Here is an 18,302-nt window from a genome sequence, read left to right as displayed (position 1 = left end):
TTGATAGGCATTGCAAAACCACGAAAACTGCAAGTTTCATATTTAAAAAGGAATGAAAATTGTTAATTAAAAGGAAAAAATAGTAACGTTTGTATAGTGAAAAAGTGTGAGAATCATACGCTAATTTATATGAATCAATTTCTGGTATCTCTGGATTGAGGAAGATTGCAGTGGCATTGGTGCTGCTCAGAACTGGTTTTTCTACATGTTTATAAGAGGGTGAACTTATCATATTTACCATAAGATTATAAATAAATTGAATAGGAAAAAGGATAAAACAATTGCTTATTTACTCTGGTATTCCTTGACTTTTAAACTGGTGATAACAACGAAGACTGGTGGTGGTAATTGTTGTACAGCTTCATGATCAAAGTCTTTGGCAGCATCACTCCATAGTGTAACTCTGATCTCATTTCTTCTGCAGTAATAGAGATAAAACAGCATGTGTAAGCATTAATATGAAAAATTTGGAAGTTGATAGACAGTTTTTAAGAATTTACCTCATATTCTCTATGTGAATTTCACACTTGTTCTCAATCCTTGCGTTGTCAACCATCATGTGTTCCAAAGGTTGGATAGCAATTATCCGTCCCATTAAATCTGGTAATCATTGGCATGAGATGTTCAACAGTTTGAATGATTTGAAATTGGATAAATGATATTTGAAAGATGTTTAAATTCAAATGATTTTTCACCAGCGCGAAAATTTAAACCTAGGAGAATTGATTTGACAGTTTGCCATGCATTTATTATGTTACTATTAGGAAGAATTCATAATGAAATGATGATTTGCATTTTGATAGTTGGAAAAAAACATAAAAGCAAATAATTAATTGATATGTTTGTAAAATAGGTAGCAGAATCAAATGACAGCACATAATTTTGTATTTGATGGCATTACAAAGTGAGCAAAGTTAAATAATTTATTGTATCTTGAAGCAAATAATGCAACTGAGAATTAGCAAATTGAACTTAAGTAAATTTGTAAGCAAAACTATGACATTAAGTGTCATGATTACCTGTAAGAAGTGTATGGACATTGATCCGCGATGGAAGTTGACTGTAGTCAAGGAGGTGGAAACGATGGATTGGGATGGCTGGGTGAATGGCTGTTAATTTTTTGAAATTTGTTCTCTCATTGAAGATGAGCATTCCAACGTGAGGTACAATCTTGTAAGATGATCGATTGTTGACAGTATGGAAATGAGAAATCTCATAAACACACCCAGCTTCAATTTTTGGACCAACAATATCATAATCTATCTCTTTAATTGTTGCTTGGATTGCATCTCCCTTGATGGTGAGAGACAAAAAAGGTTGGGAAAAAAAGAATTGAATAATGAACACATGGAAAGAAAAGTTAAAATATTAATAATAATGAATGAACAAAAGTAAGCTTGGTGTGGAAAATTGTTGAGAATAGATACATAGTTAAATTATAAGGTATATAAGAAGGCAAAAAGTGGAATGACTTTTGTAGAGTAGGATTGAGCATAAAAAAAAAAAAAAAAAAAAGCAGAAAGTGCAGTCTGTATTTTAAGAGACTTAAAGTCATGCTCGAGATGATTGTAGGTCCATTTTACGTTGGAGAATTCAGTTAAGGATACCCAATCAACAACAATACGTGAGGATATAACACATATATATCCTAAACAACAAAGTTAATAAACACATAGCGTATCATGTTTTTTAAATACCTAATCACATAACCATATAAGACATATAACTCATAATATGTAATGGATATATAACTTATAATATGTAACGGATATATAACTCATAATATGTAATATTCTTAACTCATAATAGCTAGAATGTTTGTTAACTGCCACATAATCATATAACATATATAACTCATAATATGTAATGGATATATAAAATTATCGGTTCTTAAATATCTGAGGGTCTGAGATATATGGTTATTTGATTGGTTTGGCTATTTTTAAGAGCAGTGTTAGATATAACCAAGTTTTGAAGGGATTGAACTAATTGAAATTTGTAGAGTGAAATTAAATATTTTGCTGTGCATATGAGTATATTGGATTAGAGAGTATGTTAAGTATACAGTTGAGAAGATATTAGGATAGATGTTGGAATTGAAAATGGGAGTTACAGATTAAGAGTACTATGTTTTAATAAAAAAAGATAGGGTTGGTGAGCAAAGAAAGTAAATCACATAAGCATCAGACTTAAAATCATCATAAATGAAAATTATTACTGGACAATAAATTTTTTAAATGTGTTAGAGAAAATTAGCGGAAAAATTTAGAATCATCAATAAGTATGGTCATGTTGTAAGGTTTACCAAAAAAATAAAAGAAAAAAACAAATGTTTAAAAACACAAATTAATTAGAGAAGGAAACCAATTGAATTTTGGATTTGTTTGTGATTGGTTTACTCTTTAAATGGCTGTGGATGTTAGTTCATGTTTTATACTTGCAGTATAAACTGAAGATATTGAATGTATTGAAATGGATATTATTTCAAGTGCGAGTTGGTTATAAGAGGTTATCATAACTGATTTAAATGATCAGGAATTTAAGGAATGCAATGTAATTTGAAAGAGGAATGAAGTTAAGCTGAGAATTTGTGAACAATGTATAGAAAGATAATTTGATAGTGTTAGGAAATTGAAATTGGCCATTAAAATTGTTAAGACGCTCGAAATTGTTAGTAATTTAGGAAGTTTAATTATAAGGGAATTTTTTAATTAATTGATGGTAGGTTTAATATGATTATGGAATAAAAGAGCTATAAAATATGGAGTAAGGTTTTAAAAAAGAAGCGTAATGGAGTAAGGTTATAAAAAATAAGCGCAAGTGTTGATTGGAATAAAAGGTATAAAAAGGTGGACTGATGTAATTGGATAAATGTGGATGTATGAAGTGTTTAGAATGTAGAGATACATACAAAGGTTAAGAAATGTTCTAAAAGTCTATAAGATGTGTAGTAAGTGTATTACATTTATATGAAAGTTCTAATCTGTTTATTTGTATAAATATACAATATAATTAATTTGTAGATTGCACAGTTGATGCTGCCAATCAGGAGATTGTATGGTAATGAAGGTAGAAAATTGCTGTGTCATCAATTTATAAATTGTTAAATTTTTGTATTTGGTTATTGATGGGTCATTTTGGCATAGGGGAGCAGTTTTAAATAAATGTGGGGCATGCAATAGCAAAACTGACTGTGGGAATGTAGATTGACAATTGACTAAATAAATGGAGTAGTAAGTAATCTTATCACATGAATCTTTTTGTGTTATGGGTAGATTTGTACTGAATTGTAAGAAAGTGAATAAAAAGTATACTTCTTGTACTCATAGATGATTTCGAAAATTTGATAGTATTGTAGATAATAAGCAAGTGAAAAAGTGAATTGTAGTTTAGTTGCGGACTAACTAATAAGGAAGTGAAAAAGTGAAATGTAGTTTTGTAGGGTTTAGTTGATAGTGTGTGTGCAGCAGAAAAGTATAGAAAAGTATTTAGAATATTATCTAGCTCTCCTTTTTCATAAGGTGCTTTGGTTGGGTTTAGTTGAGATGACTTATTTTCGTGTAGAATTGTTATGGTAAGAGTTAAAATTTGGAAAAGTAATTTTCATTCAGTTAGTGATTGGATTGTGATGTGGAAGTTGCATTATTGTCAGGCAGTATTATACATTTACAGTTATGATTGCTGAAATGTTTGAGTTAATATATATATGTATATACATATATATATGAGCCAAATTAATAGTAAGGATACGATTAATAAGTAATAGAATTTGTTTGATAGATGTATGTGATGGGTTAGGCTATATGAAACAATGCAAATAAGTTGGTTATAGATGTTAACGAAATTTGATTATGGTTTTCCAGACATGAGACAAAAATTGATATAAGAAGATTAATTTGACTGACTTCAGCAAATTTAGTACGGATTAGATTAATTAGCTAAGTATGATAGATAGATTGTGAATAGCATCTTTGGGTGGTTAAATTTTTGTGAGACCATTTGACTATAGTTGGTGTATTTTTATTATATGTTATCACAGCTAGATAGATCATTGATTTATGTTTTGTAATATTAGGTAAGTTGATAAAAAAACATAAATTGAATGAAACACAATTGTAAGTAAAATGCTAAGGTAGGTCTGGTATGATAATGCAGAAAAAGAAAAGTTGAACTGAACGTGATTAACGAAAGTGAAATAGAAAGAAAATGAATAACATAGACAATTGATAAAGAAAATGAATAACACAGACAATTGATACAATGCATGGATAACAAACAGTTATAATTTACAGAAATGAAAAGTAAATATTGATTAAAGGATAGTGAATGCAATATATAGCAGATATTAATGATTGTAAATTTATGTATTTGAAAATTAAGGACAATATGAATAAATTAGTATAAGAAAAGAATTTTCTTACAATCGAATCTACCAACACGCAGTGCAAGCCAGCAAACTGGTCATTAGATCCATATGCCCTTGGCCTCCAAAGCCTGCAAATGCGGACCCTGATTTTTTTATTGTCTTCAAAGGGTATCAGATTGCGGATTGGAACCAAGCTCATTGTGCTGCAGATCTGCAAACATAAGATAACTGTGACTTAGAAAAAAAACAAAACAATGAAATGTTTGTAATAGCAAATATGCATGAATAAAATGACATTCTTTTATAATATGTCCATGGTGTATTTAACCTTTTAAGAAAGGCTGGAGAACATCTTTGTACACTATGTTTTTAGCAAATTTATTTGGTGCTTCTCCATTATTTTCTATCATGATTTTCAGTCCTTGCCTAGATGTAACTCTAGATAATGCAACATAGAGTTGCCCATGAGTGAACACAGATTCTGGAAGATACAAACCAACTGTTTTAAGAGATTGTCCTTGACTTTTATTTATTGTCATTGCATAACATGACCTGATTGGAAACTGACGCCTTTTAAAAATGAAAGGCCATTTTTTTTCGGTGGCAGAAAGAATAATTCTAGGTATGAATACTTTGTGGCCAATGTTATTACCAGTGACAATTTTTGCTTCAATGGCCTTGTCAAGCATTTGAGTAATAACTAATCTTGTTCCATTACAAAGGCCTGAGGATTGATTTAAATTTCTTAACAACATGATAGGCATACCTACTTTTAATGTCAAAATGTGTGGAGGCAGACCACTAAATTCAAGTTGGTTAAGAAATTCCACAGGATACATCAGACTAAGATTTTCAAAATTGCTAGACGAAGAGCATAAAGAATCTGAACTCATATAAGTTCGATGAGTTCCAGGTACTAAATTAATGACAAAATTGTTTATTTCTGTAACTGTTGAATTTCTAGGAGTAATGATGGCTCGTTCTCTCAGATAAGCAATGTTTTCAAAATTGTTGTCAAAATTTGGGTACGCAGCCAAAAAGATTGAATGAATGGGATTTTTAGATGGCTGAATGAGCAAATCTTCAGGAATTTCTATCCAAGATGCTTCTTCATCATTTAAATCATCCATATCATTGATTTGACCATCTCCAATTTTAAGAATCCAGCTGGCAAAATCTGCTATTCTCTGCTTTTCATTAATGTCCAAATCTTTTTTTAATAATCTCATATTTTGCTTCAAAAAAAATATTTTAAAGTAAGGCCATAAATAAGAGTTATTAAAACAGGCATCCACTATTTCCTCTCTTGTTCCCCCTGGAATTACTGGCAAGATTTGTCTAAAATCACCTCCCAGCAAAACAGGTTTTCCACCAAATGGTTTGGCATCACATGAATCATGTATTTCTGATAAGATATCACACAATGATTTGTCCAATGCCTCAAAACAATATTTATGATTCATCGGTGCTTCATCCCAAATAATTAAATGAGCTTTTTGAATTAATTTGGCAAGATGTGTTCCTTTTTTTATTTGGCATATAGAAGAATCTGTAGCATTTAATGGAATTTTAAATCTTGAATGAGCTGTTCTACCTCCTGGTAATAACAAAGATGCTATTCCTGATGATGCAACAGCTAAAACAATTTTGCTCTCAGATCTAATCTTGCTTATGATTGTGTGCCACAAAAAAGTTTTGCCAGTTCCTCCATGTCCATAGACAAAAAATAGGCCTGGTTTTTTTTCATTCACAGCAGCTATGACAGAATCATAGATATTTCTTTGCTCTATGTTTAGTTGTGAGATTAAGTTCAAGCATTCACTTTGTAATTCATGAATATTGTAATTTAGCTCCTCTGTCAAAAGTTTATTTTTTAGCTCTAACATCTTATTTTCATCTGGCAGTGGAAGATTGTGATTTTTTAAAGAGCTAGATGATGCATTAAAAAGTTGTTCTAATTCATACAAAAGAGAATTTTTGAGCTCAGACTCTGGCACAATTAGATTTGGCATGTCAAAAATTTTTCTAACTTTGTACAAAATATCCTCAGACATACTTTGCCAATAAGTATCCAAAAGTAGTTTAGGATTGGCCACATCACAAAACAAAATCATTGTAACAAATAGTTGTCTTAATTCAGAGCATGTTGCTGTACTAATAACATCTCCTAAGGCTTGAAGCCATTCTTTGTCATCACCTAATAAACCTAAAGATTGGCATGCAGATTGATATGACAAATGTTGAATGCCGTTAACAGTTTTGATATCATTGAAGTTTAAGGCACCTTTCTGCAAATTCAAAAGCATCCTAAGATAATACAATTCACCAGATGCAGGATGAACATAAGCAATTCTACCTAAAGATGTTCCTCTTTGCCTAGGTTTCCAAATTTTATTGCGAGAATCCCACACAAATTTTGAAGGGAATTCTGCATAAGATACATCTCGTGCCTGAGGATAGTTTTTATTTGCTTCAAACCAACTTGTAAGCATTGTCATTTGAACAGTTTCTCGATTAACTATCGACTCAAGTGATTGATCAGCGCTAAAAACTACATTTTGCTCTAAAGGCAAATGTATTGGCAATCGTTCCACAGCAGGTTCTCTAAGATGAATAGGGTATTGAAACAATCTCCAAACAGCTTCATATGGAGATATGTACCTACAATTTAGATAGGCTAGGATTTCATCATCTGGTTTATTTTCAAGAACAACTCTAGCTCTATCTGAACCCTTGCTTATATACTTAAAAAGATACTTTATGAGCATTGATTGACAACATGATTCAACATTGATATGAGCATTGTACCTTAATAATAATTCTGAGTTATAAGGAACTACAAATCTGTTGTCAATTTTAATTCCATTTTTTAAGACAAATTTGTCTGGATTTTCACGACGCCTATACACAGGAAAGCCATCTGTCTCCAAAATTGTTTCACTCTTATATTGCTTTGGGAAAAACTTGGAACATTTACCTCCTCGCATGCAAGGAGATTCAAAATTCAATTCTCCACAGGGACCATGAATCATAAATTGATTGACAATATTGTAAAGAGTTGGATGCACAGTCCTATCTGGTATTTCGGCAGAAATTATGCTATTTAAATCTACTGGCGAAGTGCACTTATATTGTTGTTCTAACCAAACTAACAAATGACAGTGAGGCAATCCTCTTTTCTGAAACTCAATTGCGCAGATTTCTGTTTGGAATAAGTTAAAAAAATGTAAGTGTAATTAGTATGATTATAATGAAAAAAGAAAATCTAATTAAAAGAAGCTTCTTAGTTTTGTAAATAGTACCTGCCACAGTGTCTCCAAAAGGTTTACCTGATTTGATATAATTAATCATATCACTTAATTTCATTTTGAAAACCCTTGAAATAATATCAGGTCTATCTTCTGGTTTGTAGCCAGGCTTTATATCCAATTCTCTAACAATTTCAGGCCATTTTACATTGCAAGTAAATGTAATGAATAGGTCAGGATTTCCATATTTTCTACAAATTGCCATAGCATCTTGGTAGTTATTTATCATGTTTCTAGGACTTCCAGTATATGAACTTGGCAATATTACTTTTTGACCTATATCATTTGCATTTTTATCACCTTTTGAAATAGCATCATAAATGCCTTTAAATATCTCACTTCTCAAAACTTTTTGGTTTTTTCGAATATAATCTAATCTGTCTTCCTCAAGCGTTGCATAAGCATCTACCAAAAATTGTTGAAATAATCTTCCACCCTTTAACAATGTACTGAATTCAAGTTCTCTTTCTTGAATTTGATAAGCGATAAAAGCTCTCATAGGCACTCTACCTCTTTTCATTTGATGATTTTTCAAAATATTATTCCATTTGATATCAGGCCTATAACCATCTTCACCGTAGGGAAAGAGAATAGGATACTGTAAAGACATGAATTTTGGGTGTAATTTTGTTATTCTTTGCAATTCTCCACCTTGCAATTCGATGACTATATCTCTATTTGAATCAAAAAGTCCTATATCTCCCACAATTAGACCACCAATTTCATCACATGTTGGCTGTTCATATTGTTTGGTGTCATTTGGCTGCCTAGCTAACAATTTGATTCTGACATTAGAAAGAGAGTTTTCTTCAAATTTGTCCCTCATTGTGCGGAAAAATTTAACCAATTCATTTGATTCATCAAACATCTTGATAAGACTTTTAACAATATTGTCATCCAACTTTTGATTAGTCTGAAGACGGTTAACAGCACTAAGGCGATTAATTACTTCATTATTTGTATCATAAACATAAAGCTGGGCAAATTTTGGACATTCTCCTTCAGGTGGTACTAATGAACCCATTAAATGATGAACTTGACCACTAATTTTAAAGATGTAAGGGCCTGGTCTATTGTTAATGGAATTATCAACTTTGGCTCCCATTGAAGTGAATGCAAACATAGAATTATATGCTCTAATGTTCTCCCTAAATGCTAAACTTGACTGACCTTTAGCTGGATTAAGTAAAGTGTCTAAAAAAGGGGGTGTTGGCTTGACAATTGGAAGTTTTACCTTTCCTTCTTGACAACAAAGAGTGAATAAAGGCTCATTCTTTTTAGATTTTCTTAGAATAGATTCATTTAACCAAAACAGTGCATTACAATATATACACTTATAATTCTTATCTCCAAAATCAACATATTCGTGAAGAGTTCCTAAAAAAAAAAAAAAACACACACAAAAGAGGGAAAAATCAGAATTTCAAAGTATGACTAATATATCAACAATGTTGAAATTGGAAGGAAAATTGGAACAAAAAAAAAGACATACTCTGTCTCTTCTTATGATAATGTGCCTGACCCCTATTCATGTGATTTGAGCTATCTTCGATAGGTGAGGAAATTGAAGCTCCAATAGCCAAATCAAAGTGACTTTGATTAGAGGCTAAAACATGAGAATCAGAAATGATTGAGGAACTGGAAACTCCAGTACCAGAATCAAAATGACTTTCATCAGAGGTGAAAGCATTAGAATGAGAATCCACTTGATCTAGAAGCATTTGATATGTGCTTGTTTCAAGTGCATTTGCATAGCTAGACAATCCACTATCAGCAGTTTTTTGTCTTTTATTCTGAGTTATTTGTTTTTTTTTATAGCCACTGCCACAATTAGTATCACATACTTGTTTGCTAGCTATATCAATGCTACTTGATATATTGGAACTATGGCTTTGTTCTATTATTAAAGTTCTATCACACAGCCTAGGCTTTTTACGCATTGCATTCAAAGCAAAATATTGGAAGCAGTAGATTGATGGCTGGAAAAAAAAAATATGTATGAATATATAACAGCATGTCTAAATGATACATTACTTGTAAAAGTAAGAGATGCACATTGTAAAGATACTGTAAATAAAGTGTTTGAAAAATAGATTAAACAGATACTTACCTTTTGCTTAATGCGCAGAACTCTCACAAAAGCAGGAAAGGAATGCCTACAAAGCAGAATTTTGACAACTTTATGAGCGAAATTTTTCTTTTAAATGAGAATTTCTTATTTTTAAATTATTTGATATTGAGTTTGATGATTGGTATTTTTTTTATGGCATAAATAAAATTGACATTTGCAAAGAACTGGTTGTATAAATGTTTAGATCAGCAAGTAAAGGGTTTAGGGTTTAGAGAATATGAAGAGGTTGGACTCTGGAAACACTGGATCAGACAAAGGTTTAATATGAAGTAAAGACCTTACGATGACATTAAGATTGAAGAAAAATTTTGGGAGGAGTTTGACATGCATATATGAAAAAAGTGTGATAGAATGATGAAACTTGATGCAAGATATTTTCCCATTGAGCTTTAAATTTCAATGACTGACATCATGCTAATTTATATTTGTTCATATTAGCAATGTCCATGAAAATGGCCAAGTTCATTTTTGTGTTTTTTTCAAGCTGACTGAATAGTGGAATTTTAAAAAAAAAATTGAAAGATATTTAATAACAACTCACCTATTGGTTGATAGAATTACAAACACGAAGAAAACAATCTCACAACAACCTTTGCACTGCGAACATAACAACACCTACAGAAGAAATTTTCTTTTTAGTTAAAATTGTAAAATTCATATTTAAAAAAGACATTCACAATATTAGTACAAAGAATTAAGAACCATCACACCAATGTTTTACATTTTGATGAAATTAAAAATTCACTAAACAACTGAAACATATTTGATAGAAACTGACCTGTTGCCAAAAAACAATTAAATAGATTGATAAATAATTTGAACAGATGTTTTCTAAGAGTAAGATATTTGTTTCGCTACTTTGAAGATCAAGCATAGATATAGTTAACACTTCAAGGGATCAAACCAATTGGAATTTGTAGTTATATCTATAATGTAGAGAATATTGACTATCAAAGCATGTTATTGTTGCTTATCTGATGAACTATTTAAAAAATATGATATGTTTATGTGTTTATAAACTTTATTCTTTGGCAAGAAACTTAGTAAAAGCCGAAATAATATATAATGGATTTATAAAATTGTGGGTTGCGGCCTGGCATATATAGTTATGTGATTAATTGATTTGTTCACTCTTCAAAGCAGCCTTAGATATAACCTGGAATTGAAAACGGATTGAACTAATTTAAATTTGTAGCGCAAAAAAAAAAAAATACTTTGGTGTATATATCAGTATATAGTAAAAGTGTTAAAACTGACATCTTTAAAAGAATTTGATAGTAACGACAACATTATTTATGGGCTGTGCACAAAATAAATGGCCTCTTGCACATTTTATAGATTTTCCAGACCTGGAATAACAGACAGGCATTTATTCGTCATTAAATTATGCACTATAATTTGATTATACAAAGCCAGTGAGCACCTTCTAAATGTGAGCAAAATCATAGAGGCATAACAAAAACTCAGTTCACACAACCATATAGATGCATAAGCTAACAGAAGATGACTCAATACATAATTATAGGTTAATTTCTCAGAGCGAAATAACACATCAACCAATACTAAGGGTTATTCATTGAATTGTTTTACGCATGAATGTGCATGTACATCTTTAAAAAGTATTGAATAAAAACGAACCTGCTGCCGAACAGAATTCCCTAAACGTGAGTTGAATGGTGACCGTTGCAAAAGAACGACAATAATACCTATGAAACATAATAGCACCAAATAAATTGAAAAATTGAAACCATAACAATATGAAAAGAAACTATCAAATTATATTCTCCAAATTAGAAAATAAAGAGAACCTATGTCACAATTGACAAAAGCTCGATTGACAAACTTAATTGAATACTGATATGAAAAACAAAGTCAATAAAATGTATACAGTAATTAAAGATTAAATGAATGTATTGAAAGCTGCAGCGATCAAAAAAATTAATGCCAGCTGTGAAAGATCATATAAATCTCAGCCAAAAAAGGAAACAAATTGACCTCACTGAAAGCCTCTCAATGTTTGGCTTTGTTTTTATGATTAGATATATACAGTTGACTCATCCACCAGGGAAACACAAAAAAGGCAAAGAAAAAGCCATTGAATGATAGTTTGTACTCATTTTTTAGCACAAATTTGAAACCAAATAAATGAACACAAATGTGTGAAAAATAATAATTGAATTCCAGAGAAAAAGAAAAAGCCATTGAATGATAGTTTTTACCCTTTTTTTAGCATAAATTTGAAACTAAATAAATTAACACAAATCTCTGAAAAATAGTACTTGAATTCCAGCTCCAAAAAAATATTTTTCAGCATAACCCGAAACTAATTTGTTCTGGTTGATTCAAATTGCTTAATAAGCATTTGTTTGTATTTAAGGATTTCATATTTAAGCATAGAATGTTATTGTTAGCTTCCACAGCATTGTCTTCATTTTAAGGAACACGTATTCATGGAACTGTTCAAGTATGTTAGCTGTGAAATAATAATACTATAGAGATATGATTGATTTTGTTAAACCATCAAAATTGGTTATGTATGTTTTAAGTAGTTGATGCACTCAACATACATACAAACTAATGTAGGGCTGGTTTACAATAATTGATTGCACATGCATTTCATAAGATTGAAAATATCCAGTCAAATTGATTCATGATTGTTAAAATTAATTGCTAGGTTTTAAAATTATTTGGTGCTATTATGTTTCTTTGGTGCATTTCAATAATAATACTATAGAGATATGATTGATTTTGTTAAACCATCAAAATTGGTTAGGTATGTTTTAAGTAGTTGATGCACTTAATATACATACAAACTAATGTAGGGCTGGTTTACAATAATTTATTGCACATGCATGGCATAAGATTGAAAATATCTAGTCAAATTGATTCATGATTGTTAAAATTAATTGCTAGGTTTTAAAATTATTTGGTGCTATTATGTTTCTTTCGTGCATTTCAGTAGTTGTAGCTGAAGTTATGTGACTATAAATATACATCATTAAAAGATCAAAGAAACCAAAATTATTGAAACATATGAATATAACTTAATCAGGTATCACCATGCAATCATGCAATGACATGAAGACTTTTCTTTTGTTTGAGCTTGTTTTTTTTTTACATATAAGAATGACTGAAGTGCAAAGAATTTGTTGGGAACAATTGATAGGAACAGACCAATTAAAATGGTTTAATCTATCTATGTAGATAAAAAAAAAGTACCTTTTGTGACGATATAAAGGTCTCCAATATCTTTTCACTGATGAACCTACCACAAAATGACCATGAAGATTAAATACAATATAAACTAAGCTGTGGGGAGGTGATATAATGTCATACAGGGGACACCCTTTTGGCCAAATGGTCAGTTGTGCGCAGATATAAGAATAAAAATAGATTCATAAACGGGAATGGTTTGAAAAATAGATAAACCATTGGTTCTCTCTAATAATGATACTGGAAAAAGAAAAGAAAAAAGTGACTTATTGATTCTTACCTTAACTGCCGTATGAACAATTGGTATATTATGTCCCTACAAAAAAGTAAAACATACATTAGCAGAAGTATAAAGATAATAAAATACATACAGACGTCAGTGGCATGATCCAAAAGGCAGGTGTAAATTATAATTGGATATGTAAAGCAGCACAAAAGTGAGAAAGTGAATTTGATAGCGAAGATATTGCCTGGGTGCCATATGTTCTTTGCGAAAACATTTAGTGTACGGACGAACCAAAAGAGACACAACCTCCAGAGTAACAGTTTTTCATCTAAAGGTTTGTCAATAAGTTCCAGCGAAAAGAAAAAAAGAATTATACACTTATGATAGAAGCCGAAACACATTAAATGACTGTCATAGAAATGGACCAAACAATAACAACAAATTAAAATAAATGAACCACAGGAGGAATAGACAGAAAAAAAAAAATTTTGAAAGAAAGAAAATCATGAACAATGAAGAATGATATTTGACAAAAGAAATGATAATTAGAAATGATAAATAACCAAGATAAAAGAAAACAAATGATAAATAATGAAGATAAAAGAAAACAAATAATTGTAAATTTCTAAAAATAGTAAAAGATAATGAAGGAAATCAAATAGACTAAATGCAGAGATGAAGAGAAACGCTGACGATGTGGATGAAATGAAGTATATACATTTACTTGACTGCATCTCTTGAACCTCTTAGCCCGTATAGACCCAGTATATATTCATAAAACATAAATAAGATGATAGCCTATTATATGAACCATTAAATTCCCATATGAACAAAAGCTATGTATGCGGAGGTTTAGATAAAAATAAAGCGACAGAAAAACAGAACCAAAATAAATCACACAATAGCACTCAACTCCACTGATATAACTGCATAGCAACAACATCAGTTAGGAAGATAAACAAAAACTGACAACAAACAATCATGCAACAGAAACAAAATAAGTTAAAAAGAGAATTACCCAAGAGAATCGAAAACTCACAAACCCTTGAGAGGCAATCACATTAACCCAGAACAAATACAGAAAGCAAGGAAACATAAGCACACAAATAAAACAGAGCTACTGTAATGGAAATTAGACTTATCTCTTGAAGAACCAGCGAACGGACAGATTCACCCATCGCAATGACAAACACAAATCAACGACGATCGCAACGCCAGATCAGGATGAAACAGTGATTATCTCCTCGGATGCAGAGCCTGCAACATTTCTTATCATCAATCACTGATTATTAATTTTTTTTAAAAGAGGGAAATTTCTTTTAAAAACTTGTGGCAGACCTTACCTCCAACGTCAATCAACGACATGATGGTCTGAACTCATCACCCACCCCAGTCGCGCGACGACGAAATGGAAATCTCGTTAGCAAACGCTTCTCTCAAATGCATCGTTCATCCAGTCAGAAAAGAATTGCACAGTTGGAAACCGACCAAACCCAGGAACCAAAAGGCAAATCGAGCAGAATTACCAAAAGGGGCAGGCCCAATTCGACAATTGCACAGGGGCAATCAGATAAAAAAAGATAACAAATGTGAGGCAACCATGAACAAATGGCAGGAATCGTAAAAGAAGGGAAAACCGAAGGCCAGAAATAACAAAAAATTGCAAAGACGAAAATAGGCCAAACTCACCCTGAAAATTACAACCCCCACCAACACAGCAACAAAAACCCAAGGGCCAAATAGATTTTTCCGTCACACCCAGAAACTAAAAGGCAAACGGGGCAGAATTACTAAAAGGGGCAGGGCCAATCCGATAATTGCACAGTGGCAATTAGATCAAAAAAAAAAATATATGTGAGAGAACCATGAACAAATGGCAGCATGGGTAAAAAAACGGAAAGTCGAAGGGCCGAAAGTAGGAAACCGCGAAAAGACGAAAAAAGACCAAACTGAGGCCGAAAATTACAACCCCCACCAACACAGCAAAAAAAACCCAAGGGCGAAAAAGAATTTTCCAGCTACAGTCTAGCTACAGTAAGCCTCATCTGCGCGTTTAGTATATATAGAATTTGAGTATAAATAGAACTTTTAAACACAAAACACTATCACACCTAAGGGCCCGCCATAAGACCAAACCAGATCACCCAACCAAACATATACAACACAAGAAATGCTTTGGTGTGACAGTAACACCACCACGTGGTACTACTTTTAGGGAATAGAACATGAGTTAATGACAAATTTATATTTTTAGGGTATGTATTAATAAATATACGAACACGTAAATATAACATAGGTGAATTGGTAATATCACGTGGTAGTCTTATAGTTAGTCCGTTACACTGAAAAATTAATTATAATCTAAGCCCTCCAATCAATTGGAGCATGAGTCCCAACTCCCAAGTCCATTAAGCGTGCGCCTACCTCCCAAACAGAGCCTACCCCTCTGACCTGCATTTACCGAAAACCATAGCACAAAAACAAGAAAACCAGTGGACATGCCTGCCACAATTGCCACAAACACCACCACAGCTTCGTAGCTCAAACCCCTTCTTTAATTTTCATTTGGTGCATATAAGAGACTAACAAATTAGTTAAGTTAGGCATATTGAAAAGACCAAAGCAAGACTTAATGTTGTTGGATATAGTATTGGCTGTGCTAACAATTGCAGCTACTCAATTGCATGTACATGCTTAATACACTACAATTATATTGACACAAGCAAATGGATTTAAACTCTGATATAAAACAGCAGAGAATCACTAAATAATCCACATGCTTAACACAATACTACAATTACATCTTTTGTGTTATCATGCATTACCTCACCAAGAATGTCATGTAAATGCAGGGGAAGCAGATGATGATGCTAACAAACTTTGAGAAAATATCAACTTTGCATCTAGCAGAATTGGAAAAGCTTGTGAAAGAAGGAAGATCAAGAATATAAATAGAGTAGTTATTCAGGAATATTACAAGCAGCTTAGGAATCTTGCTATGCTTCAATAGTCAATTGAGTTTCTGAAATTCAGAATATATATATATATATTTTTCTAATTTTGATACATGGATTTTATATAGGACCAAGTTGCAAAACGCGTATACTTCAAGCACGGACACGATGCTGTTTCAGGTTGGAGGGGGTGGTTTGAGACTTGGTCTCCATGGTGAGCATCTTTAGAGAAATTTTCCGTAGATAATCCGACTGGAAAATAGATCCACACAAAACTTAGATTACAGTGCCATCCACAACACAGAGAGTTTAAAAATTAACTCTAAGTAAGCTTGCATGTACTATGAAATATTAGGACCCCAAGAGTTATGGAAGTACCTGACTTGTGGCAGCAACATATATCTTTTCCTCAAATCTTGCAGCAATTCTCTCTAGTTCGTGCAATCCCTCTTCACCAGAGAAGGGAACACACCGCTTTAACGTATCAGTTCTTTATATGCAATACATTTAGTAAGTTATTGACATGAAGGAATGAAGATGGATTTCTTAACAACAAAAGTGGATTCTAAGTGAATAAATAACCCGACTAAATTGTCCCAAAAGAAAAAAAAAGTGCAAAGAATAATAATCCATCAATAGATTTGACAAGAAAAAGGAAAAAAAAAAAAAATAATACAGCATTGGCGTGGACTTGTCCAAGAAAAAAATAGCATGTGCTCTTTTAGGTTCAATATCCGAAGCAGGCATATATGGAACCAAACCTCAGCAGTCACTAGTCCATCATCATATTAAAACAGAAGGCATAACTTGACAATAACAATTTCCAATTTCAATAACTTGAAGAAAAAAAAAAATTGCCATTCATAGTTTTTAATTTCACTACATCCACATGTATAGGAATTCTCTTATAAACATGAGAAAAGTGAGCAAATATGAGAATGGTGAGCTATTGGATAGCAAAACACCTATTTTATTTCAATTAAAATCTTGTAATCCAATGGCTCACATTTCTCATGCTTATGTATGCTCACCTTTCTTATGCTTATAAGAGTTTTTCTCTTTACACTCATGGGTTTCATCTAAGTAAATGAATATATTACAGAGACAACACAATTGACTTATCTATTTTTTATGATAAAACCAGTCTTTAATTATCAGCTATATATCGATCATATGTCTCAAACTTTATTATTTCAATAGTGTTTGCATAATTGAATTTACTGCAAACTGCTAACTAAACGCCTACATTCAATATTGGGATTGCCCTTTATAACAAACCATGACACAACTGTCTCTGACTATTTATGAGCACTTCCATACAAATTACAAAACCTTTTCTGGCATGAACCAAATAAACTTTCACCCATTTATGAGGTCAATAATTTCTAGCTTTTCCTTCTTTATCAAACTACTTACATCTTGTAGATAATTCTCTGTCGTCCATCTGGCGGCAATTGGCTCCTCCAATCGCCTGTGTTCATTGAGGGTTCTCCACCTTCCATCAAATTAATCTAACCAACCGAAAAAACCTTCAAATAAACAACAATTTGAATTGCAAAACCAGATGAAAGAGGAAAGTCAAAAGCAGATACCCAAATTTAAAAAGACCAGCAATCAGAAATTAAGAATGATATGCTTTATATTAAAGGGTACGATCTAAAACATACAGTAAATCAATTCCCTAAGAATTGGATTAGTGTGACTGAGACTGAACTGAGTATCAAAAACTGAATCTATTGCATATAAAACTGAAACAAACCTGGGGTTATTGCCTGAAACAAGAGATGGGTTACCTGGAGGCTGGAGTTGCAGACAAGAGTGAGAGAGTTTGAAAGAGGTTGAAGATGAGTGCGAACAGAGGTTGAGCGAATGTCAGTCAATGCGAACAAGAGCTCAGGTTTTGAACTTGTCAGTGTACTTTACCTCATTTCTCACTTTATAAAGGAGATCATTTGCCAACTCTAATAAAGGAGGAGAATATTTCTAGACTTAATTATGGGCCTGTAAAAAGGCCCAGGCCCGATTAGCCATATGCAAACAAATAAATAATTGTGAGCCCTCTTTAATGATGGGCTCTGGCTGGCCCTGCACAACACTATCATAC

At 32.1% G+C, this 18,302-nt stretch overlaps 2 protein-coding genes across 3 annotated transcripts; both read right to left on the bottom strand.

The window, feature by feature from the left end:
• Window positions 1-285: 285 nt before the first annotated feature.
• LOC147286657 (uncharacterized) lies at window positions 286-10,357 on the bottom strand. Its single transcript, XM_086240810.1, has 6 exons — window positions 10,347-10,357; window positions 9,785-9,830; window positions 4,422-4,577; window positions 1,020-1,293; window positions 501-600; window positions 286-418 (listed from the first exon to the last, which is right to left on the bottom strand). The coding sequence occupies exons 3-6, from the start codon at window positions 4,563-4,565 to the stop codon at window positions 286-288; spliced, it is 651 nt and encodes a 216-aa protein (XP_086096936.1). The 5' UTR covers window positions 4,566-4,577; window positions 9,785-9,830; window positions 10,347-10,357.
• Window positions 10,358-16,166: 5,809 nt separating this feature from the next.
• Window positions 16,167-18,128, bottom strand: LOC147286656 (mediator of RNA polymerase II transcription subunit 15a-like). 2 transcript variants are annotated; one of them, XM_086242107.1, is made up of 4 exons: window positions 17,992-18,128; window positions 17,615-17,709; window positions 16,577-16,688; window positions 16,167-16,450 (listed from the first exon to the last, which is right to left on the bottom strand). In XM_086242107.1, exons 2-4 carry the CDS (start codon window positions 17,698-17,700, stop codon window positions 16,352-16,354), a joined length of 297 nt encoding a protein of 98 aa, XP_086098233.1. In that variant the 5' UTR covers window positions 17,701-17,709; window positions 17,992-18,128; the 3' UTR covers window positions 16,167-16,351. The 2 variants fall into 2 exon arrangements, with proteins under 2 accessions (XP_086098233.1, XP_086098232.1); XM_086242106.1 differs by having other exon boundaries at window positions 17,615-17,727; window positions 17,992-18,127.
• Between the last annotated feature and the right edge of the window lie 174 nt (window positions 18,129-18,302).

This window comes from Dryas octopetala, chromosome 4 (assembly GCF_963921425.1).
Source record: "Dryas octopetala chromosome 4, drDryOcto1.1, whole genome shotgun sequence".
Taxonomy (NCBI): domain Eukaryota; kingdom Viridiplantae; phylum Streptophyta; class Magnoliopsida; order Rosales; family Rosaceae; genus Dryas; species Dryas octopetala.
The sequence above is the reverse complement of the archived record's forward strand: the minus strand, read 5'-3'. Positions and strand labels throughout refer to the sequence as shown.

What these genes read in the sequence shown, in the direction of transcription:
- LOC147286657 (XM_086240810.1), bottom strand. Translation starts at nt 4,565, where the DNA reads ATGAGCTTGGTTCCAATCCGCAATCTGATACCCTTTGAAGACAATAAA. An exon ending in GCGTGTTGGTAGATTCGATT is followed by an intron (nt 1,294 to 4,421) that starts GTAAGAAAATTC and finishes CTCACCATCAAG; the next exon opens with GGAGATGCAATCCAAGCAAC. An exon ending in TGTCCATACACTTCTTACAG is followed by an intron (nt 601 to 1,019) that starts GTAATCATGACA and finishes AATGATTACCAG; the next exon opens with ATTTAATGGGACGGATAATT.
- LOC147286656 (XM_086242107.1), bottom strand. Translation starts at nt 17,700, where the DNA reads ATGGAAGGTGGAGAACCCTCAATGAACACAGGCGATTGGAGGAGCCAA. An exon ending in CAGAGAATTATCTACAAGAT is followed by an intron (nt 16,689 to 17,614) that starts GTAAGTAGTTTG and finishes TTGCATATAAAG; the next exon opens with AACTGATACGTTAAAGCGGT. An exon ending in ATGTTGCTGCCACAAGTCAG is followed by an intron (nt 16,451 to 16,576) that starts GTACTTCCATAA and finishes TCTATTTTCCAG; the next exon opens with TCGGATTATCTACGGAAAAT.